This window comes from Ursus americanus, chromosome 9, assembly GCF_024610735.1.
Source record: "Ursus americanus isolate L20-20 chromosome 9, mUrsAme1.1.p, whole genome shotgun sequence".
NCBI lineage: Eukaryota > Metazoa > Chordata > Mammalia > Carnivora > Ursidae > Ursus > Ursus americanus.
In genome coordinates, this window is record NC_142135.1 from 72914128 (window position 1) to 72939926 (window position 25799).

General features: G+C 36.4%; 1 protein-coding gene across 1 annotated transcript in view; it reads right to left on the reverse strand.

Annotated features, from left to right (window-relative positions):
- Window positions 1–25799, reverse strand: part of RP1 (RP1 axonemal microtubule associated) — a 296245-nt gene that overhangs the window by 133842 nt on the left and 136604 nt on the right. Inside the window, exons 15-16 of the mRNA XM_087864419.1 lie at window positions 22019–22196; window positions 5812–5943 (exon numbers count right to left, since the gene is read on the reverse strand). Coding sequence (XP_087720545.1) covers window positions 5812–5943; window positions 22019–22196 — 310 coding nt within the window. The remainder of the gene's footprint in view (window positions 1–5811; window positions 5944–22018; window positions 22197–25799) is intronic.

The following is a 25799-nucleotide window of genomic DNA, read 5'->3' on the forward strand; positions in this document are numbered from 1 at the left end:
TAACATGAATATTGAAAACAAATGTCCATCAATATTTGGTGGTATCAGAAAAGTGGCTATTATTTAACCCCAAAATCATCTGGAAAAAAATAAGTTAAGCATCTTCTCTATAGGTATCTTGCAATGTAAAAATATCTATTTTACCAAATTAACATGAATAGTCTTATTTTATTCACAAATTTATCAGTTTCTTGACTTAAGGTATAATAGGCATTTATAGAAAGCACAGAAGCACAAAGCTGGTGGGGATAGCTAACAGAAAACAAGATCAAATAATCAAAACTATTTCAACATGTTAGAATGTTGGACCAGTATCAAGAAGATAAAAACTAACTGGTATCAAAGTAAAGGTCTGCTTTTTGATTCAAAAAATCAGTTATATATTTTTCAGTGAAAGTATCTGAATACAACATCCTAATGATCTTAATATATACCAAGAGTGCAATAACAATGCCTACAACATGTACTCCAAGCCAAGACCATATTAACAGATGCATGGAGTCCACATTAAAGGAATACCATTATTCTAACTATTCAGACTATACAAAAAGATAGGCTCCTACTTGGAGAATCACACTTTAAAGGAAATATTCATAAAGGTAAAGAATTTAGAGAACATATATTAGGAGAAACTATTAAAAATGTATATTTCAAATAGAAGAGGATATACTAAAAGGAAACACTAAGAATCCACTTTTTAGTATATTTATATATTAAGAAGAATATACTAAAAAGAAATTAGAATATACTCAGAAGAAACATCAAGGTTTATTTTATAGGACAGGTTGTTGACTTTTTATGGCTCAGAAGAGTTTATGAGGGGTAGGTTTTCTTCTCAACAAAGAGAGGTACTTTCAACTGATTAGGATTACTTAAAATTGCGTGTCTTATTTCTGCATCCTCTACGTGAACTTCTACATTGCTTTTGCCAGGTCGAAAGTCCCTTCAAAACCTCATTCTATGATAAATGAAAATTTACACCACCATTGTGACTTACTACAATAGCATGAGCACAAAAGAATAAACCTATACTTCTTTCTAGATGCTGAATGCTTATTTAATATTAAAAAACAAACACTAAGATCACAAGAGGAAGAACAATTAATATAAGCCATTAACTGCTAATTCTATTTATAATTTCTATTCTAAAGAAATAACACAAAATACAGATGAGTGCCCATTGCAAGTTATACTTAAAAATTTTTGAAAAAATGCTCCATAATAAGAAACTAGGTAAATATGGTATAGGACATCTATACAGTGGATTGTTTACAGCTATTAAATTATTTTATATAAGTAATGTTATGAAATCCTTACTATATCCTATTAGCTGAAAAGCAGATTACAAAACTGTACCCAACAAAACCTATATGTGTATATATGTATGTATCTAAACCGCTTTTTGGAGAGTAATAAAATGATATAATTTTAACTTTTTCCTTTATGTGTTTTACATTTTTTTTCAGAATAAACTTAATTTACTATGACTGCTTCTAAGGAAGACCTCAACTTGGTAACAGATTTCACATTTTCTTTGCCCAAATATTTTTTTGTTTGCTTTTTAAAGTGTTGGCATCTAAATAGGTTTAAAGAAAGTATATGATATGGCTGAGACTTTGGCACAGATTAGGCCTTGCTTAGCAACAGCAGTGAGACACCACCACCAGCAGATTAAGGACTGGTATGGCTGCCACACTGCAATGCTCAAATTCCTGTGGACAGAGTATGTTCCCCTCAATCTAGAGGTGAGACTTCAACCACATTCATCTTCCTGGGCCTCAGTTTTCTCGTTCATAAAAATAAGAAGTCACATGGTGCCTGGGTGGCACAGTTGGTTTCAGCTTGGGTTATGACCTCAGGGTCCTGGAATCAAGCCCCATGTCGGGCTCCATGTGCAGCACAGAGTATGCTTCAGTTTCTCTCTCCTTCTCCCTCTCTCCCTCCTGCTCATGCTCTCTCTCTCTAAAATAAATAAATATTTTTTAAAAATTAGTCTTATGTTGAAAGTTGTTGAAGCTGGGCAAGTGGGCACATTGAAATTCATTATTCTATTCTATTTTTGTAAAACGTTAAATTTCTTCCTCAAACCCCATTTTCCTAACAAAATTAATATTAAAATTTAACTTAGCCCTAAAGGAAGAGCTTGCAAATAGAATGGCCCTACACCTCTATTTACTACTACCAAAGCACTATTTATTGTATATGTAATTTATAATTTCTAAATCTTTGTCTCTTGATGAGAAAAACATCCACCTTTTTTTTAATAAACCAAGCTTTTGAATACAGAGAACAGGTTTATTTTATCTATAATACCTAATCCCCCAACTATATATATCTTGCCCTATCCTGAAAGTAGATTGACAAACATAACCTCATGAGCTGATAGTTTTTGATATTTTAAAAATATGAAATAATTTTCTAAAGTATTTTTCAATTAATATATATTTTAATAGGAATAGCTAATGTAATGCAAATCTATCTAGCATGACAGCTATATTGCAAAACCAAGAGGAAGGTATTTCTGACAAGAAACAACTTTTAACTACTGCAGATGTTTGAGAGGTAAAAGACAACTAAAGAGGGTCATGATCTAATTACTGATGAATGAATGGGACCCTTCTAGGTAATATTCATATGTGAATATTTTTTTCCATCTAAAGTCATAGATGTATAAAAGCCATTTCTACTACATAGAAGGCAACATTTGAACAAATCATGGAGACTTTGTAGATGGCATTTGTATTAGGAAAGCTTTATCATCTGAATTTCCAGGATTTCATGTCCTATCATCTTTTGTGTTGTTGATTTTAGCTATTCTGACAAGATATGAGGTTATGTTTCATTGTAGTTTGATTTGTATTTCCCTGATAATGAATGATGTTGAGCATCTTTTTATGTGTCTGTTGTCCATCTGTATGTCTTCTTTGGAAAAATGTTTACTCATGTCTTCTGCCCATTTTTTAATTGTATCATTCCTTTTGGGGGTGTTGAGTTTCATAAGTTATTTATATATTTTGCATACTAGCCCTTTATCAGAGGAGTGCACTTGTTATGATGAGCACCAGGTATCATATGGACATGCTGAATCAATATATTGTATACCTGAACCTGATATTACACTGTATGTTAACTAATTAGAATTTAAATAAAAATTTAAAACAAAACAAAGGACTTACAAGTCTTTCTATAATGAATTAATAACTTAAATTTTATTTTTGCCTAGCATGCCCTGAATGTTTCCCATATCTCATTTATCAGTTTTTAACCTTTTATTTTTGTGTGGTTAATATTTATCTGGCTCACTAGAGTGTAAACTTCAAGAAGTCAAAGACCAAGCCCATTTTACCCATCACTGTATTTCTTTACATCTGATATTTAGTAGGCACAGAATGCATATTTCATAATTTATTACATGAAAGAATGATTTGAAAAGGTTTATATTTATCATGAGGTCTAATTTTATCATTTTTCTTTCCAGCCTCATTCTAAAACTTACACTTTCTAGTCCTTAAAAATGTAACAATGATATAAAAAAAATGGGGTTAAAATCCAAAACACATAAAGAAATAATACAACTCAATAACAGAAAAACAATCTAATTACAAAAGGGAAAGAAGAATAAATAGACATTTCTTCCAGAAAAGATACCCAAATGCCCAACAGGTACATACAAATGCTCAATATCACTCATCACCAAGAAAGTGCAAATCAAGACCATGAGATAGCACCTCATACCAGTGAGGATGGCTATCATCAAGAAGACAAGAGATAAGTATTGGCGAAGATATGGAGAAAAGGGAACCCTCATGCACTCTTGGTGGGAATGTTTAAATTGGTAGCACCACTGTAGCAAACAGTACAGAGATTTGTCAAAAAATTGAAAATAGAACTACCATATTTTTCAGCAACTCCACTTCTCAGTAAGTATCCAAAGGAAATTAAAACAGGACATTGAAGAGATATATGCACTTACATGTTTATTGCAGCATTTTCATAGTACCCAAGATATGGAAACAATCTAGGTGCCCATCAACAGATGAATAGATAAAGGAGATGTGAAAGCCATGGGAAAGAAGGAAATCCTATCATTTCCAACAACATGGATGGACCCTGAGAAAGTTATGATAAGTGAGATAAGTCAGACAAAGACAAATACCAAATAATACCATTTATATGTGGAATCTAAAAAAAAAGCTTAACTTATAAAAACAGAAAGCCAGATGGTGGTTACCAAGGGCTTGAGGGTCAGGGGTCAGAATAGAAGAGATGTTTAAGGGTACAAACTTGCAACTAGTAGGTAAATAAGACCTAAAGATCTAATGTACAGTATAGTGATTATAGGTGACAATATTGTATTATAAACATCAAACTTGCTAAGAGACTAGATCTCAATTATTCCCATTACAAAAAAGAAATATAATTATGTGATGTGATAGAGGTGCACTGATATTACATATATATTACATAGCGCAATATATAAACATATTAAATCAATATATGGTACACCTTAAATTTTAAAACATTTAACAATGGTAACATTTTTAAGATGTTTTTACCAGAACAAATACTCATGGGATATATAGAAGATTTCCTCTTCATCATGTTGTTACTCACAAAAAGTATCTATTTCTAGGAATTTCAGTTAGTATGTTATTTTCCACCAAGTCAAATTTTACTTGAGGTGGCCATCCCAGATTTAGGTGCCATTACTTCCTGACACAAGTTTGAGTTTTCCTTCTGTGAAAAATTTTAACTAAGCACATGTTTCTCATGCAGTGTGATTTGTCATACTGGTCCATGAAAATATAAAACTGGGCCTGGTCCAATGCAGCAAGAATCAAAAGGCTAATTTCTCTTCCCTCTGGTTGATGTGATAGTATCATAAGGTTGTCAGCAAGAGACATCTATTTTTTGTTACTATCTGAAAGAAAAGAGAGCATACCCAATTACTAATTTCCAAAAAGCACTTTTTAAAAAGAAACATTATAATTTATCTGTCTCTCAAAATGTTTTTTTTTTCAAAAAAGGTCCAGAGGCTGTGGTCCAATATTTCATTTTACCCAAAGATTACTAGATTCTGATGTACAGAATTTGTTAGATATCATTCATTACACTTCCCAGAGAGAAAGTAATACATTTAAGAGCAAGAAAATGATCAAACAGACTAAGAGATAAAAACTAAAAATTCAAACCTCTGAGGACTACAGTACTTTATTCATGCCTCAATTTCTACATCAGAGAAATAGAGATTATTTTTTGTTGTTACTTAGACCTTGGTGAGAATTTGCTGTTATTCATAAAAAACATTCGTAAAATATTTTGTATGTGATAGTCCAAACATGATGTCATAATTTAATAATTTCTTCTTACCAAGTCATTGTTCTAGAATCATTGAATTCAAGGTAAAGAAATAAACACATTTTAAAATATATGTGTTCTTTTTTTAAGATTTATTTATTTAAGAGAGAGAGCAAGCATGTGAGCACAAGGAAGGGGAGGGACAGAGGGAAAGAATCTCAAGCAGACTCGCTGCTGAGCCCCTCATGGGGCTCAATCTCACCACCCTGAGTTCATGACCTGAGCTGAAATCAAGAGTCGGATGCTCAACCAACAGAGCCACCCAGGCGCCCCATACATGTATTCTTTGCAATATAAAACCAAAGCATAAAAAGGAAGGTAACAGCTTAAAAGCAAATTCATGGGCAATAATATATCCTATATTTTAAAAATAATTTGATGTTTTTCCTGAGGTGGCCACAAAGAAGCAGTGCAGACAAACCAAAAGAAGGGGGGGGGGGGACTGTTGCTTACTTGCAGCTGAAGAAAGTAAGGAACACTTGGCCTCAGATTCTGGTAGTGTTTCTTGCTGGTTTTTTGACTCATGGATTTTTTCCTCCTCTTGGCTGGGCGTTGCTGACATACCCATTGGGTTTTCTCTGCCAACTGAAATTAAGATTTTAAAAGATGTGATCCTCTCAAAATCACTTGTTTCTTCTCAGAAAACTCACCATATGTTCAGCTATGCAAGTTTAAGTTTTGCTATTGTCTCCATTTCAATGCCTAGTCAAATCTTTTCACTCTACATTACATAGTTACCAGAAAATGACTTTTTATTCTTAGCAGCAGGCTGGCATGAATGGTATTCCTATAAAATCTATTCACTGCTTTGTAAATCCAAGCAATAATTTAACACCACAGTATGAATCAAATAACTTATTCAAGATGTTTTTCTTATACATTCTAAACAGAAACTCCTTTGATAATCTGGTACTTTGCCTTCCTCAGAAAGGGAAACTGACTAAAACATCACTCAAACAACACTTTATGTTACCTTACCGAAATATGAAAATCAAAGAAATATACATACATATAAATGAAGAATATATTAGCCATTTTTCTGCCTTTCATTTAGAAGCAAGTATTTTGGTATTTTGTTCAGGAATAGATATCTCCAGCCTACCTGAATAATGATTCTAATTTTATAGCTGATGAGTGCTATTTGTGTTTAGGATTTCACAGTTTAAGTTGTTTGTGTTTCATTCTTAGGGTTCAGACATAGTTAGAAACCTCATCCGCATCAAAAAATTATATAGATGTCTGCTTTTATACAATAATAAATAATAGCAGCTACTTCTTAATACCATAATTGCAGTCAATAATTTAAGATGACCCATAAAATACATGTTGGCATGAGACGGCATAATGATCTCATAAGTTAACAGAAATCAGCAACACTTAATCATATAGAGTGATGGCAATGACTATACAACACTGGTGTCTGAAGAACTGAACTGCCCATGATCATATTGTTATATATACATATTATCACAAAAATATATATTATACATATAACTCCTTATAATTATTTGATATTATATAATTTCAGAAAATAATAATCTTTTAAACACCAAACTCCTTATGTAAACATAAGTTTTTCCATATGGCTTATTTACAATGCAATGCTTAGACACTAGAGATTGATGCTAATAAAGGAACTTTAAAATTTTAAAAGGAAGATCAGAAATAACTAGAAATATCTCCACTGAGGATAAATGAACACTTAAAGAGGAAATAATAAAAAAGATTCCTAAATATAATTCACCATCCATTTTTTATAGTCCATTAAGGGACCCATAATTAAGGGATTACATTATTTACAAATAATGCAGAAATCCAGGATTCACAAAGAGAACATAAACTCTCTCCCAGGCACTACCATAAGCATAAGAACAAATAAATGTATAACGCATGGCTTTGGACAGAGGGATAAAAGATGGCGGAGGAGTAGGTGAACCCTTTTTCAGCTGGTCCCCCGAGTTGAGCTGGATATGAACCAGACCATCATGAAAACCCATGGTATCAGCCTGAGACGCAGGAAGATACATCTGGATCGCTACAAATGAACATCTTCAGCGCTGAGTATTGAGGTATGAAGCAGAGAGCTGTGAATCCGCGCACAGATATCAGAAGATAAAAGGGGGAGGGAGCCGCCACGCTCAGTGCAGGGAAGCAGTAGCCACCTGCACTGGGGAGCGGGCTGACAAACTGGCACCTCCGAGAAAGCAGACTGGGACCGTAAGCCCAGGAACGCGCGCATCCAGACTGACAACCAGAGCTCCGGAGCACACAGTTGAACTAGACTGAAACCAAGAGCTCGGGAGCACACATGTGACCAGACTGAAAACCGGCACTGTGGAGCTTGCGTGAACCACACTGAAACAGGGAGCTCGGGAGCATGCACGGGAATGGGGCTCAGCCGGCGTTGTCAGAAGCACAAAGGACAGAGACGTGCCAGCCCTGGAAGTGAGGGCTGGGTCACTGGCTGTGGGGCACATAACCCAGGATGCTGCAGGCTTTTTGGCAGCACCTACAGAAACAGAGTTAAAGTAGCCAAGAGAGCTCAGTGGAGAGTGGACTGCGATCTCTCTGTTCTGAGACAGAAGCTAGGATATGGCCACTGCTGCTCTGACTCTCAGAAGAGTCACAGAAAAAAAACCAGGGAAAGCCTCCAGAGAACAAAAGCCTGGAAATACCAGCTCACATTGTGCCCAACCCCATCCCCCTTTGCAGGGGACAGGGTGACCCTACCCAAACAGGGTTGCCTGAGTATCAGCGCAGCAGGCCCCTCCGCCAGAACACAGGCTAAAAAAGCAAGAAGCCCACATCCCTACGGTCCGTATAAAACAAGTGCACACTACCTAGGTCCTGGTCAATAATTTGGGCTCTGGGCAACCCCACAACCTCCCCTCATCAGAATGACGAGGAGGAGAAATCCCTCCCCCCCAGCAAAGAAAAGATAATGACTCTGTGGCCTCCGCCACAGAACTGATGGATATGCATATAACCAAACTGTCAGAAATGGAGTTCAGAGTAACAATGGTCAAGATGGTGTGTAGACTTGAAAAAAATATTAACAAAAATATTAACGAGAATATAGAATCTCTAAGGGGAGAAGTGAGAGCTAATCTGGCAGAAATGAAAAATGCTATGAATCAAATGCAGTCAAAACTAGATGCTCTGATGGCCAGGGTAAATGAGCCAGAAGAATGAATTAGAGAATTGGAGGATGGGATGGTAGAAGAGAAAGTTAAAACAGAAACTTGGCACAAAAAAATCCAATCTCAAGAATGTAGATTATGGGAGATTACTGACCCAATGAAATTCTCATTCCAATGTCAGAATCATCGGCATCCCCAAGGGGGTGGAGAAAGAGAGAGGTCTAAAAGAGATACTTGAACAAATTGTAGCTGAAAACTTCCCTAATCTGACAAAGAAAACAAGCATTCATGTCCAAGAGGCAGAGAGGACCCCTCCCAAGGTCAACCATGGCAAAAGTACACCACACCACCTCATAGTGCATTTTTCAAATATTAGATCCAAGGATGCAGTATTGAAACGGCCAGGGTGAAAAGATTTGTCATGTACAGAGGTAAAAATATCAGAATAATGTCAGACCTGTCTACACAGACCTGGCAAGCGAGGAAGGGTTGGCAGGGTATTTTTAAAGCTCTATCCGAGAAAAACATGCAGCCAAGGATCCTTTACCCAGCAAGGCTGTCATTCAGAATTGATGGAGAGAAAAGTCCCTTCCAGGATGGGAAGAATCTGATCGAATTTGTAACCACCAAACCAGCCCTACAGGAGATATTAAGGGGGGTTCTATAAAAGTAAAAAGGCCCCTAGAGTGATACAGAACAGAAATTTACAATCTATAGAAACAAAGACTTCACAGACAACATGACATCATTAAAATCGTATCTCTCAATAATCACTCCCAATGTGAACAGCCTAAATGCTCCCATAAAATGCCACAGGGTAGCAGATTAGATAATAAGACATGGCCCATCCATTTGCTGTCTACAAGAGACTCATCATGAACCTAAAGATACATCCAGACTGAAATGAAGGGATAGAAAACCATTGTTCATGCCAATGGACTTTAAAAAGAAAGCTGGGGTAGCAATTCTCATATCAGACAGATTAGATTTTAAACTAAAGACTATTGATAGAGATACAGAAGGACACTATATTATTGCTAAAGGATGTATCCAACAAGTGGATATGACAATTATAAATATCTGTGCCCCCAACAGAGGAGCAGCTAGATACACAAGCCAACTCTTAACCAGAATAAAGAGACATATAGATAATAATATGTTAATAGTAGGGGACCTCAACAGTCCGCTCTCAGCAATAGACAGATCACCTAAGCAGAAAATCAACAAAGAACATCGAAAACCGGGGATGTACTGTATGGTGACTAACATAATATAATAAAAAATCATTATTAAAATAAAAAAATAATAATAATAAAAAAGAAAATCAACAAAGAAACAAGAGCTTTGAATGACATACTGCACCAGATGGACCTCATAGATATATACAGAACACTATACCCTAGAACAACAGAATACTCATTCTTTTTAAATGCACATGGAACTTTCACCAGAAGAGACCATATACTGGGTCACAAAACAGGTCTCAACTGATGCCAAAAGACTGAGATTATTCCCTTCATATTCTCAGACCACAATGCTTTGAAACTGGAACTCAATCACAAGGAAAAATTTGGAAGAAACTCAAACACTTGGAAATTAAGAATCATTGTGCTTAAGAATCATTGGGTAAAACAAGGAATTAAAGAAGAACGTAACCAATTTATGGAAACCAATGAGAATGAAAACACATCAGTCCAAAACCTATGGGACACTGCAAAGGCAGTCCTAAGGGGAAAATACATAGCCATCCAAGCCTCACTCAAAAGAATAGAAAAATCTAAAATGCAATTTTTATATTCTCACCTTAAGAAGCTGGAGCTGGAACAGAAGAACAGGCCTAACCCACGAACGAGAAAGCAGTTGATCCAGATTAGAGCAGAGATCAATGAATTGGAAACCAGGAGCACAGTAGAGCAGATCAAAAGAACTAGAAGGTGGTTCTTTGAAAGAATAAATAAGATTGATAAGCCACTGGCCAGACTTATTCAAAAGAATAGAGAAAGGACCCAAATTAATAAAATTATGAATGAAAGGGGAGAGATCATGATGAACATCAAGGATTAGAAACAATCATCAGAAACTATTAACAACAATAAATTAAACAACGTGGAAGAAATGGATGCCTTCCCAGAAGCCTATAAACTACAAGTCTGAAACAGGAAGAAATTGATTATTTAAACAATCAGAATAATTATGAAGAGATTGAAGCAGTGATCAAAAGCCTTCCCAAAAACAAGAGTCCAGGGCCTGACGGATTCCCAGGGGAATTCTACCAAACATTCAAAGAAAAAATAGTACCTATTCTTCTGAAGCTGTTTCAAAAAATAGAAACAAAAGGAAAACTACCAAACTCATTCTATGAGGCCAGTCACCAGGCAAAGACCCCATTAAAAAGGAGAATTACAGACCAATTTCCCGGATGAATATGGATAACAAAATTCTCAAAAAGATCCTAGCTAATAGGGTCCAACCATACATTAAAATGATTATCCATCACAACCAAGTGGGATTCATCCCTGGGATACAAGGGTGGTCCAACATTTGCAAATAAATCAGTGTGTTAGATCACATTAACTTAAAGAGAAGGGACAAGAACCATATGATCCTTTCAATTGATGCAGAAAAAGCATTTGACAAAATACAGCATCCTTTCCTGATTAAAACCCTTCAGAGTATAGGGATAGAGGGTACATTCCTCAATTTCATAAAAACCATCTATGAGAAGCCTACAGTGAATATCATTCTCAATGGGGAAAAGCTGAGAGCCTTTCCCTTAAGATCAGGGACACGACAAGGATGCCCACTCTTGCCATTATTATTCAACATACTACTAGAAGTCCTTGCAACAGCAATCAGACAACAAAAAGGAATAAAAGGTATTCAAATTGGCAAAGAAGAAGTCAAACTGTCCCTCTCTGCAGATAACATGTTACTGTATATGGAAAACCCAAAAGACTCCACCCCCAAATTACTAGAACTCATACAATAATTCAGTAATGTGGTAGGATACAAAATCAATGCTCAGAAATCAGTTGCATTTCTATGCACGAACAATGAGACTGAAGAAAGAGAAGTTAGGGAATCGATTCCATTTACAATAGCACCAAAAGTCATATAATATCTCGGAATTAACTTAACCAGAGAGGTAAAGGATTTATATTCTAGAAACTACAGAACACTGACGAAAGACACTGAAGAAGACACAAAAAGATGGAAAAACATTCCATATGCATGGATCAGAAGAATAAACATAGTTCAAATGTCTATGTTACCCTGAGCAATGTACACTTTCAACACCATCCTGATCAAAATACCAATGACATTCTTCAAAGAGCTGGGAACTAAAATTTGTGTGGAATCGGAAAAGACCCCAAATCGCCAAGGAAATGTTGAAAAGGAAAACAAAGCTGGGGACATTACATTGCCTGATTTCAAACTACACTACAAAGCTGTGATCACCAAGACAGCATGGTACTGCCACAAAAACAGACACATAGACCAATGGAACAGAATAGACAACCCAGAAATGGACCCTCTGCTCTATGGTCAACTAATCTTTGACAAAGCAGGAAAAAACGTCCAGTGGAAAAAAGACAGTCTCTTCAATAAATGGTGCTGGGAAAATTGGACAGCTATATGCAAAAGAATGAAACTTGACCACTCTCTCACACCATACACAAAGACAAACTCCAAATGGATGAAGGACCTCGATGTGAGACAGGAATCCATCAAAATCCTAGAGGAGAACATAGGCAGCAAACTCTATGACATCAGCCACAGCAACTTCTTTTATGACATGTCTCCAAAGGCAAGGGAAACAAAAGAAAAAATGAACTTGTGGGACTTCATCAAGATAAAAATTTCTGCACAGCCAAGGAAACAGTCATCAAAACAAAGAGACAACCCACAGAATGGGAGAAGATATTTGCAAATGAAACTATAGATAAAAGGCTGGTATCCAAGATGAATAAGGAACTTCTCAAACTCAATACATGAGAAATGAATAATCAAAGCAAAAACTGGGCAGAAGATATGAACAGACACTTTTCCAATGAAGTCATACAAATCGCTAACAGACATATGAAAAAATGTTCAACATCACTAGCCATCAGGGAAATTCAAATCAAAACCACCTTGAGATACTACCTTATGCCAGTTAGAATGGCAAAAATTGACAAGGCAGGAAACAACAAATGCTAGAGAGGATGTGGAGAAAAGGGATCCCTCTTACACTGTTGGTGGGAATGCAAGTTGGTACAGCCACTTTGGAAAACAGTGTGGAGGTCCCTCAAAAAGTTAAAAATTGAGCTACCCTATGACCCAGCAATCGCACTACTGGGAATTTACCACAAAGATACAGATGTAGTGAAGAGAAGGGCCATATGCACCCCAATGTTCATAGCAGCATTGTCCACAATAGCTAAATCATGGTAGGAGCTGAGATGCCCTTCAACAGATGAATGGATAAAGAAGATGTGGTCCATATATACAATGGAATATTATTCAGCCATCACAAAGAACGATTACACAACATTTGCAGCAACATGGATGGGACTGGAGGAGATTATGCTTAGTGAAACAAGCCAAGCAGAGAAAGACAATTATCATATGGTTTCACTCATTTATGGAACATGAGGAATAGCAGGGAGATCGGTAGGAGAAGGAAGGGAAGAATGAAGGGGAGGTAAACAGAAGGGGGAATCAACCACGAGAGACTATGGACTCTGGAAAACAAACTGAGGGCTTCCGAGGGGAGCGAGGTGGGGGATTGGAATAGGCCAGTGATGGATATTAAGGAGGGCATGTATTGCATGGAGCACTGGGTGGTATAAGCAAACACTACATCAAACACTAAGGATGTATTGTATGACTAACATAACATAATAAAATAAATTTTTTAAAATCAATTAATGTAAGGACTTTTAGGTCAATTAAAATATTTTTAGATACTGGATATATGCTATTATACATTTGTCCAAACCCACAGAATGTGCAATACTAAAAGTGAACCAAAATGTTACCTACAACCTCTGAATAATTATGATGTGTCAATGTAAGTTCATCGATTTTAATAAATGTCCATCTGGTGGGGAATTTTGATGGGGAATGCTATGCACTTGTGGGGCAGGAGATATAATGGGAAATCTCTATACTTACCTCTCAATTTTTCTGTGAACCTTAAACTGTTCTTCAAAAAGAAGTCTTTAAGAAATCTTGCTGAAAAAAATTTCACCATGAGGAACTCTTCCTTTCTTTAATAATCATAACCACAAATACTTGTATAGCACCTACTGAGTACTAGGCACTATTATAATCATTTTATATATATTAACTCATGTAATTCACACACCAGCACTGATTTAAGATACCCTTCATTCTCATTTTATAGAGAATGGACATTTGATACAAGTGCTGTCAGAGGACACAACTAGCAAGAGGCCTAAGCAGGATGTGGATAACTGGTAGTCCAGTCTCAGCCTATGAGTGAAATATCCTTGCCTCTCTACCCTGCTGCACTTTCAAGCTTCTAGCTGTTTGGTGAGTGAACCCAGTCAACAAGATTTTGTCATCACAGGCAGGGCAGAGCAGTGACCTCCATGTGATTGTGAGCCTTGTCAGACCAACCAGTGTATAAATATACTTATATCAAGTGCTGGTGCCTCTAAGGAGAACAGAGCCATGATTCAGGGGTACATGCTTGGGGACAATAGGTAACTTCCCCACAGAAAGCTCTCTACTCAAGTCTCCTGAAATGCAACCTTACTATGCTCTTCCTACAATGATCTCTTTCCCTATCGAAGTCCCTTTATTGCTAAGAGTGCCTGACAATTTCAACTCTACCTTCCTGAAAACTATAAAGAAAAGTTAATGTTGTTTAAAACAAAACAAAGAAACCTACAGAGCCAGGCTCCTCTATATCTGTATTGAAATACAAACAACTGAAAACTCTCAACAGTTTTAAGGGGATATTTGTTGTTGTTCTTGATATAGGGCAGGCTCAACCTATCGTGTGTGTGTGTGTGTGTGTGTGTGTGTGTGTGTGTGTGTGTGTGTGTAGTCTGGTTAGACAAGATTCTAAAAACAATGAAGTGATTTGGAGAACTACTATAAACTTTTAAGTAAACATTCTGCTGCTCTTCACAAAACTAACATAGCGTTCCTTAACTTTGAGTCATTGGTACCTTTGAAAACTAAGGGTCATGAGCTTCTTCCCACTTCAACTGCACACTTATGTATATTTGCCCACAATTTACTTACTCAAAATATGTTTACTCAATTTCAAAATGTTCACAGATTCACACTAAAAGTTCTTACTGTAATGCAATGCTTTTATTCTCATTTACAGATGACAAAACAGAGGTTCAGAGATGTTAATTAATCTAATTGGGACATACTGCTAGCACATGAAAATAAAACCCAAACATTCCTAACACAAACTCTCACTCATTTTATGCTACATCATTTATTTGTTCAAAAACCTACTCTGAGCCAGGCACTGCACTGCATCCCAGGAATATAATGGGAACCAACATTACTATTTAGTACTCAATGATTAGGAAAGTTTCAACAAATGCCACAGGATAGCTTGTAACTCAGTAGACAGGAGGGACCTCAGGGAAGCACTTAAAGTCCATGCTAGTCATCAGAAGGCCAACGTTAATAGACAAAGCTTCAAAAGAGGTTGGGTTGTATTCTTTCAACTGAACATCATATAAGATGTTAAGTTCTCATAGATGTCATAAGAACTCCAAACTTACTGAAAATCCATTTGGGTGGCTTATTTTTCATTGTTATGAGAAATAACAGGACCTAATAATTTGTTAGTTTTCTGCTTAATATCGGGTGCAAGAGTTTCACATACTTTAAATGGAAAGGTTTGGAAGAAGAGTGTCAGCAAGTTTAGCTCAAAGACAAGCCCTACTTAAGCAAGACATTTTTATGTGTTTGAGTTAGAAAAACCTATTCTTTCTTTCCTCCTGTGTTTCCTTTGCATTCACACAGAATACTTCACTTCTGACACTTCTGATCACCAAATGTGTAGGAGCTTTTGCCATATCAAACAGCTGTGCAACGCCAGCTGAGTGTCCTATAATTTAATTCAATTCTGACACTATCTACCTGGAGATAGCATCAGATCCCACAGGTTAAGGACTCAGTTCCACAAGACCATCCCTCTCTTCAGATGCTAATCCCAAATCTAGGTTGTTAACAGTGCTTCTGAACAATCACCTGTAAATTGAAGATTCGCAGAACCCCTCCTCAAGTTCAGTTAATTTGCTGGAGCAGCTCACAGAACTCAAGGAAATACTTACTTATGTTTGTCAGTTTATTAAAAGATATGACAAAGCATATCAATAAAGGTCAGATGAAAAGATACATAAGGGGAGGTCTAGGAGAGCCCTGAGTGCAGGCACTTCTGTCCCCATTGAGTTAGGGTACCTCACCCTTCCAGTATGTAAATGTGTTCACTGACCTAGAAGCTCCCCAAACCCCATATTATTGGGATTTTATGGAGGCTCCCTCACAGGCATGATCAATCTTTAACTCTGTGCCGAGCTTTTCTCCTGTCTCTGAAGGATAGAAAAATGGAGTTAAAAATACCAAACTTTGGGAGTGGCTTCTTTTGGGTTTTCCATATAGAGTATCATGTCATCTGCGAAGAGAGACATTTTGACTTCTTCTTTGCCAATTTGAATACCTTTGATCCCTTTTTGTCATCTGGTTGCTGTTGCAAGGACTTCTAGTACTATGTTGAATAATAGTGGTGAGAGTGGGCATCCTTGTCGAGTTCCTGATCTTAAGGGAAAGGCTTCCAGCTTTTCCCCATTGGGAATAATATTTGCAGTAGGCTTTTCATAGATGGCTTTTATGAGATTGAGAAATGTACCTTCTATTCCTACACTCTGAAGGCAAAAATAGACAAGGCAAGAGACAACAATTGTTGGAGAGGATGTGGAGAAAGGGGATCCCTCCTACATTGTTGGTGGGAATGCAAGTTGGTACAGCCACTCTGGAAAACAGTGTGGAGGTCCCTTAAAAAGTTAAAAATTGAGCTACCCTATGACCCAACCATTGCACTACTGGGTATTTACCCCAAAGATATAGACATAGTGAAGAGAAGGGCCATATGCACCCCAATGTTCATAGCAGCATTGTCCACAATAGCTAAATCGTGGAAGGAGCCGAGAAGCCCTTCAACAGATGACTGGATTAAGAAGTTGTGGTCCATATATACAATGGAATATTACTCAGCAATCAGAAAGAATGAGTTCTCAACATTTGCTACAACATGGACGGCACTGGAGGAGATAATGCTAAGTGAAATAAGTCAAGCAGAGAAAGACAACTATCATATGATTTCTCTCATCTATGGAACATAAGAACTAGGATGATCGGTAGGGGAAGAAAGGGATAAAGAAAGGGGGGGTAATCAGAAGGGGGAATGAAACATGAGAGACTATGGACTATGAGAAACAAACTGAGGGCCTCAGAGGGGAGGGGGGTGGGGGAATGGGATAGACCAGTGATGGGTAGTAAGGAGGGCACGTATTGCATGGTGCACTGGGTGTTATACACAACTAATGAATCACCGAGCCTTACATCAGAAACCAGGGATGTACTGTATGGTGACTAACATAATATAATCAAAAATCATTAAAAAAAATTAAAAATAAAAAAAAATACCAAGCTTTGAATCATGGCTTGGTCTTCCAGGGGCCCACCCAGAGTCATCTCATTAGAACAAAAGACGCTTGTCATGCTCTTATCACTTAGGAATTTACAAGGGTTTTAGGAGTTCTGTGCAGGAACCAGAGTATTGAGTATGTGGAAAAGATCAATATATTTTCCATTATCTCACACTGTTCTCTAAATCTTTTGTTACACCTTTGTTTACCCAATCTGGCAGGAAATTCAGTACTACCCAGAAAAGTAAGAGAAAATGTGGATAAAAGTAAAGACAAATAGTCACACAAAACAGAATTTTCAATGGTGCGTATCAATACAGCAAACATGAGCCTTTGTACAGAAACAATTCTTTGTGCTTTTTGTTGTTGTTGTTGAAATGTTCACAGCCTAATGATCAACTAGAGTCAAAATAAATCCCATAAAGGAGTTGTTGCAAACAATTCTGCAGCTACACTTTTCATTACAGTCCTGGGTGGGGAAAATACAAACTTGATGTGGAAGCCAAAGAGCAAGTGGTGTATACATGGATTTCTTAAACATCATGGTACGTGTCTTGTGAAAACAGGGAAGTATTACTAGAAAGTGTATTTTAAATAAATGTTAGTGCTTTCATACCTTTCCTCAGAATTCCTAGGATTCATGATGCTTCAATAAAATTTCCAAAGCAGTATCTCCAGCATTAAAACAGGAAGTTGCCTCAGTATATTTAGCAATAATATCTTTAGGGTTAACATTTCATGGAATAGTCTACTTCTGTACAAATGTTGACATTTATGATACTGGTGATGAGATTCCCTATATTAATGAGATCTTCTTGGTCAATCTGGGTGTCTATAACAGCAGGGAGAGAGAACTACTAGGCAAACTTTCAGTGTCAACTTTTTCCAAGATTCTGAGAATACTAACAGGTAACATATAGAACACACTACCTCAAGATAAGCTAAACCCTTAATATGTCAGCCAAGGCCACAAGAGATCAGCTGACTTATAGTAATGTTCCAAGGATTTTTGATTGAAGGCCATATCAACAAGTGTCTCATATATAATAATGCCACTTCCTACAAAATGGGTTCTCTGCCTTTAATTCTATTAATTATTTCTTCCTACTGAATCCATGAGAGACAGAATCTTACCCCTCACTTTCCATGTCTCTATCCGAGCTCTTGAATTCTCATACAATGACAGATACATAATGAGCTGTACAAAACGTACTGGGCTAAAACATCACATCAACGCAAAGTGGTGGTGTAGTCATTTTTACAGATTGAAAATAATCAGTGAGAGGGGCGCCTGGGTGGCACAGCGGTTAAGCGTCTGCCTTCGGCTCAGGGCGTGATCCCGGCGATCTGGGATCAAGCCCCACATCAGGTTTTTCCACTATGAGCCTGCTTCTTCCTCTCCCACTCCCCCTGCTTGTGTTCCCTCTCTCACTGGCTGTCTCTATCTCTGTCGAATAAATAAATAAAATCTTAAAAAAAAAAAAAAGAAAAAGAAAATAATCAGTGAGAAGGTATGTAGCTAAGAATTTTAAATTTCCTTTTAATTTGAAAGTCTGTAATCCTTTGGAATAAGCCCTCAGGGGTAACACTCTTTATAGAGCTGACATCTATAGCTTTACAGTATGTTCGAAAATCTTCCCATTCATTGTCTTTCAGTGAAAGAGATACTTGCAATGAATGTCTAGTACTCACTTGGAACTTCCATAATCTAACAGACAAAATACCGTGATTATCCTCATGGGTTAACCCAGATAGGAACAGCTTGTTGATCACAGGAATTTGCATCTAATAAGGACAACTTGCAAGATCTCAGATTGATAAACAGTAGCCCAAAGTCAGGCCAAGAGGAACCTCCCCATAGCCAGGACAAATAGTAGCTTCTGGGCAATTCCTCACAGAATTAACAACTAGTGCCAAAATACGCTTCTCATTTCTGAGACTGCTAGAGTCACTATGGCACATCCAGATTTAAGAAGTCTATTGTTATTGAAATTGAGGGAACACTTTCACTTCTGGTAATTTATGCTAGGAAAAAAATTTCAGATCCATGTAAAAAAATGTATGTACATGAATGACCACCCCAACCACAACTACAACAACAACAACAACAACAACAACAACAACAAAAACAACAACAACAACAAAACACACACAATAAAATAGCCAACATTAAGGGATTGGTTAAATAATTTGTGGTAAATGCAGTAATAAAATTGAAAATATGGTGTAAATCTGAGTATTGATAAAAATCATTTGTTTTTTAGTAAAAAAGCATACAAAATTGCTTTTTATATTTAGGACTGAAGTTCTATATTTTGTTAAAATATGCTTGTAGGGGTGCCTGGGTGTCCCAGTTGGTTAAGCATTTGCCTTTGGCTCAGGTCATGATCCCAGGGTCCTGGGATCAAGTCCCACATCAGGCTTCTTGCTCAGAGAGGAGCCTGCTTCTCCTTCTCCCTCTGCCGTTCCCCCTGCCTGTGCTCTCTCTCTTAACCTCTCAAATTAATTAATTAATTAAAATTAAAACAAATATATAAATATATATACTTTTAGTATACCTAGACATGAAGATAGATAAATATATAACACACACACTTCCATAGAAAAAAGTCCTGAAAAAATGTACATCAAAATGTAAATAGTTATTATCTCTAGACAGATTTCCACGAGTATGTTTTCAAAATTTTCCACCATTACATAAATTATTTATATAATAAAAATGATAAAGGGGAAAAAGAAATTATATGAACAGATTACAGACATCTATCAATCTATCATTAGAAGACTTAGTCTCAGCCCTACTGGCTATAAGCTCTTAAAGTTAATTCACAATCACTGGGGATATTCAATTTTTTTTTTAAACACACTATCAAATAATAAAAGTGAAGTTTCAAAAGACCATAAGAAGTAATTTATCTATTTTCAAAAGTGAGATTAAATGATAGAACCCATGTTTCTCAGTGTCTGGCATAAAATAATTGCCTACAAATGTTAGGTATTATTACTGAAACAAGAACTTTCTTATACATTTACTTGCTTGATCCCCACCAGCTACACTGGGGAGATAGGGCAGGTATTACTGTTTTCCCAGTTACACAGACACAGAAACCAAAGCTCTCTGATGTTAGTTGGCTTAACTAAGATCATACAACTGGTAAATTGAGAAGAAAACTCAAATGATCCATGCTCTAGTAACAGAACTATATTTTAATGCCTGTAAAAAAAGAATGACTTATTTACTATTGGTACTAATACCTGAGGTTGACAAACATGGCCTTTTACTCTCTCTCTCTTATGTATTGCCACAAATTCTTTTTTCTTCTACTCATCTTTTTTTCTAATTATTGCTATTCTCTGCTTTCTCATTTTTTCTTCACTGCTCCTTCCTTTGTATTAGTTCTCCTTTCTTCCTGTGCTTTTCCAGCATGGTTGCTGTCCCCTGATAGCTATTTCTCACAGCTTTTTCTTCTACTCCACCCTGTATCTTCCTGCTTTCAAGTCATCTGTTTCCCTGCAGTGTGCCGGAGACAGATGGCATACCCACTTTGTTGAGTAGGAGTGCCACTCTGTGCCAGTCTGTGGAAAAACAGAGGGTGGAGGGAGTGGTGGTACGGATGACAGTAAGTTAAGGTTTACTAATCCAACAATTTGCAAAATTTTAAATATGGCACCTAAAGGCTGAGAAGGAATTGAGGCAGATAGAGCAAAGAACGTGGCCAGATATATCATCATGTTAAATCAAGCTCTTATTTAAACAATCTTCAGTAGGATTCTATATATATATATAGATATATACATATACATATATACATATATGTATATACATATATATATGTATATATCTATATATATACATTCTATATATATATAGGATTATATATACATATATATATATAATCCTATATATATATATAGGATATATATAGGATTCTATATATATATATATAGATATATACATATACATATATACATATATGTATATACATATATATATGTGTATATATCTATATATATATAGATATATACATATACATATATATGTAAGATATTATATGTGTGTGTATATATATATATGGATATACTATGGATATATATAATGTTATATATATAAAGTAAAGGTAGATTTTGATAAGCAAAGAGACATTAAATAAGAGAGTGACTAAAAAAGTAATCTAGATTTTGATTAAGCCAAAGTCCAGGGGACTACATCAGGCAAAAATTAGATAACAAAAATTAGATAAACTCGAAGATAACAAGAACACAATGGAGTTACCTCATTAACCTTTGTGTTCAAGCAAATATATTCTAAGCTTAAATTGTTTAGCCTACAGACCCTCACTACAACTGGCTAGAGAATCTGATACTAGATATGAGAGAAATCAGTTTCAAAATATTCACATTTCTGTCCTATCCTTATACTTTTTTTCCAAATCCTATTTTAAATTTAAATCCCATTTATAATGACCTTTTTTCTATCTCATTTTATACTGTAAATATTAAAAATTAATAGCAATGAAACTGAGAATATTTCAGTGTATATGGAAATATCATTAAATAACAAAATACACACACGTACACACACGTATACAAATGCACAAACAAATTTTAAAACTATAAAGAAGCTTAATATAGTAAAAACTCTATATCTAACATAAACATTTGAAACTTTGGGATAAATTATCTTTCTAATCTTTTCCACTGCTTCTAAAACAACAACAACAACAACAACAAAGGCCAATAGCAGAGATTTGCTTAGTAAAAATGTGATGAAATTACCAGACACAAAAGCATTACAAAGCAAACAAAAATGGAAGTATCTCAAAGTAAACGTACATTTGATGACCTGTGGATAGAAGAAAACATTCCCATTCTTAGTATAAATAACTGGTTTTGCCTGTCCATCTGGCTGAAGTCCAACAAACAATCCTGGGATTTTCATGGATTCCAGGCTTATAGATGCATTTTCCAAGTTCTTCTTAATTTTAAAATGACAGTCAGTATCTCCTGTACCCTGTGATAATATAATATGATTGCATAAATATGAGCAAACACCAAAGGGCAGAATTTAAAACCAGTTACTTCACAAGAATATAATTTTGCTTCATTTTCAAATCTTCATGACAAATTCAGAACCTTTTTACATATATTGAACTAGGCACTTCACTGTGTTCCATAAGACCCAGAAACAGAGACCATGTGTTTGGCTGAGGCAAGGGTGTATGCCCTGGACAAAAGGCTCTGAGTAACAGGGGAGATTCAACTAAGGAGAGTGCAGTGTATGCTCTGTATTTCATTTCAGAGTTACTAACCTCTATAGGTGAAAAGAGAATACTAATATGTGAAATTTTCCTTTTGAAAAATACTCTAAGATAATGAAAAAGAGGGCAATTCTCACCAATAAGTCCATTTACATTTAAACATACACCAATTTTCTGTGCTATTCCACATTTTCTGAAATGAAATTTTTTTAAAGATTTTATTTATTTGAAAGAGAGAGTGTGTGTGTGCACAAGTGGGAGGGAGGGCAAGGAAAGAGGGAGAAGCTGACTTCCTGCTGAGCAGGAAGCCAGACATGCAGGGCTCATCCCAGGACCCTGAGATCATGATCTAAGCTGAAGGCAGAAGCTTAAACAACTAAGCCACTGAGGCACCCCTCTCAATTGAATTTTAACCAGTTAATAGACATCCCATATAAATTACTCAAAGACTGTGTAACAAAACATTCAAGATTAAGTGCCTAGGCATAATCTTTAAAAAAAAAAAACTCCTTTGAGACTTTATTGAACTGCTACAGTACATCATTAGTTTTTGATGTAGTGCTCCATGATACATGGTTTTTGGTGCTATTGTAAATGGAATGGATTCCCTAATTTCTTTTCCTTCAGTCTCATTGTTTGTGTATAGAAATGCAACTGATTTCTGAGCATTGATTTTGTATCCCGCCACCTTACTGAATTGCTCTTTAAGTTCTAGGAGTTTGGGGGTGGAGTCTTTTGGGTTTTCTATATAGAGTATCATGTCATCTGTGAAGAGAGACAGTTTGACTTCTTCTTTGCCGATTTGAATACATTTTATTCCTTTTTGTTGTCTGATTGCTGTTGCAAGGACTTCTAGTACTATGTTGAATAATAATGGCGAGAGTGGGCATCCTTGTCGTGTTCCTGATCTTAAGGGATAGGCTTTCAGCTTTTCCCCATTGAGAATGATATTTGCTGTAGGCTTTCCATAGATGGTTTTTATGAGATTGAGGAGTGTACCCTCTATCCCTACACTCTGAAGGGTTTTAATCAGGAAAGGATGCTGTATTTTGTCAAATGCTTTTTCTGCATCAATTGAAAGGATCATATTGTTCTTGACTCTTTTCTTGTTGATATGATCTATCACATTGATCAATTTGTGAGTGTTGAACCACCCTTGCATCCCAGGGATGAATCCCACTTGGTCATGATGGATAATCCTTTTATTTTTTTATTTTTTAAATTTTTTTTAATTTCCTTTCTTTCTTTATTTTTTTAATTACAAATGTATATTTTATTTTTTAATAATATTTTTATTATATTATGTTAGTCACCATACTACAGTATATCCCTAGTTTTTGATGTAAAGTTCAATGATTCATTAGTTGCGTATAACACCCAGTGCACCATGCAATACGTGCCCTCCTTACTACCCATCACCAGCCTATCCCATTCCCCCACCCCTCTCCCCTCTGAAGCCCTCAGTTTGTTTCTCAGAGTCCATAGTCTCTCATGCTTCATTCCCCCTTCTGATTACCCCCCCCCTTTCTTTACCTCTTTCTTCTCCTACCGATCTTTCTACTTCTTATGTTCCATAGATGAGAGAAACCATATGATAATTGTCTTTCTCTGCTTGACTTATTTTACTTAGTATTATCTCCTCCAGTGCCGTCCATGTTGCAGCAAAAATTGAGAAATCGTTCTTTCTGATAGCTGAGTAATATTCCATTGTATATATGGACCACAAATTCTTAATCCAGTCATCTGTTGAAGGGCATCTCAGCTCCTTCCACGATTTAGCTATTGTGGACATTGCTGCTATGAACATTGGGGTGCATAGGGCCCTTCTCTTCACTACGTCTGTATCTTTGGAGTAGATACCCAGTAGTGCAATGGCTGGATCATAGGGTAGCTCAATTTTTAACTTTTATGCGACCTCCACACTGTTTTCCAAGGTGGCTGTACCAACTTGCATTCCCACCAACAGTGTAGGAGGGATCCCCTTTCTCCACATCCTCTCCAACATTTGTTGTTTCTTGCCTTGTCAATTTTTGCCATTCTAACTGACATAAGGTGGTATCTTATTGTGGTTTTGATTTGAATTTCCCTGATGGCTAGTGATTTTGAACATTTTTTCATGTGTCTGTTAGCCATTTGTATGTCCTCATTGGAAAAGTGTCTGGTCATATCTTCTGCCCACTTTTTGATTTGTTTATTTGTTTCTTGTGTATTGAGTTTGAGAAGTTCTTTGTAGATCTTGGATACCAGTCTTTTATCTGAAGTGTCATTTGCAAATATCTTCTCCCATTCCATGGGCTGCCTCTTAGTTTTTTTAACTGTTTCTTTGGCTGTGCAGAAGCTTTTCATCTTGATGAAGTCCCACAAGTTCGTTTTATCTTTTGTTTCTCTTGCTTTTGGAGATGTGTCATGAAAAAAGTTGCTGTGGCCAATGTCATAGAGGTTGCTGCCTATGTTCTCCTCTAGGATTTTGATGGATTCCTGTCTCACATCGAGGTCTTTCATCCATTTGGAGTTTATCTTTATGTATGGTGTGAGAGAGTGGTCAAGTTTCATTCTTTTGGATGTAGCTGTCCAATTTTCCCAGCACCATTTATTGAAGAGACTGTCTTTTTTCCACTGGATGTTTTTTCTGGCTTTGTCAAAGATTATTTGTCAAAAGAGCTGAGGGTCCATTTCTGGGTTCTCTATTCTGTTCCATTGGTCTATGTGTCTGTTTTTGTGCCAGTACCATGCTGTCTTGGTGATCACAGCTTTGTAGTATAGCTTGAAATCCAGCAATGTGATGCGCCCAGCTTTGTTCTTCCTTTTCAACATTTCCTTAGGGATTCTGGGCCTTTTCTGGTTCCACACAAATTTAAGGGCTGTTTGTTCCAGTTCTTTGAAAAATGTCATTGGTATTTTGATCCGGATGGCATTGAAAGTGTAGATTGCCCTGGGTAGCATGGACATTTTAACTATGTTTATTCTTCCGATCCATGAGCATGGAATATTTCTCCATCTTTTTGTGTCCTCTTCAATGTCTTTCAAGAGTGATTTGTAGTTTCTATAATATAGATCCTTTACATCTCTGGTTAAGTTAATTCCTTTTAATGTACTGTTGGATCCTATTAGCGAGGATCTTGTTGAGAATTTTGGCTTCCATATTCATCAGGGATATTGGTTGTAATTCTCCTTTTTGATGGGGTCTTTGACTGGTTTGGGGAACAAGGTAATACTGGCTTCATAGAATGAGTTTCGTAGTTTTCCTTCTGTTTCTATTTTTTGAAACAGCTTCAGGAGAATAGCTATTATTTCTTCCTTGAATGTTTGGTAGAATTCCCTGGGGAATCCATCAGGCCCTGGACTCTTGCTTTTGG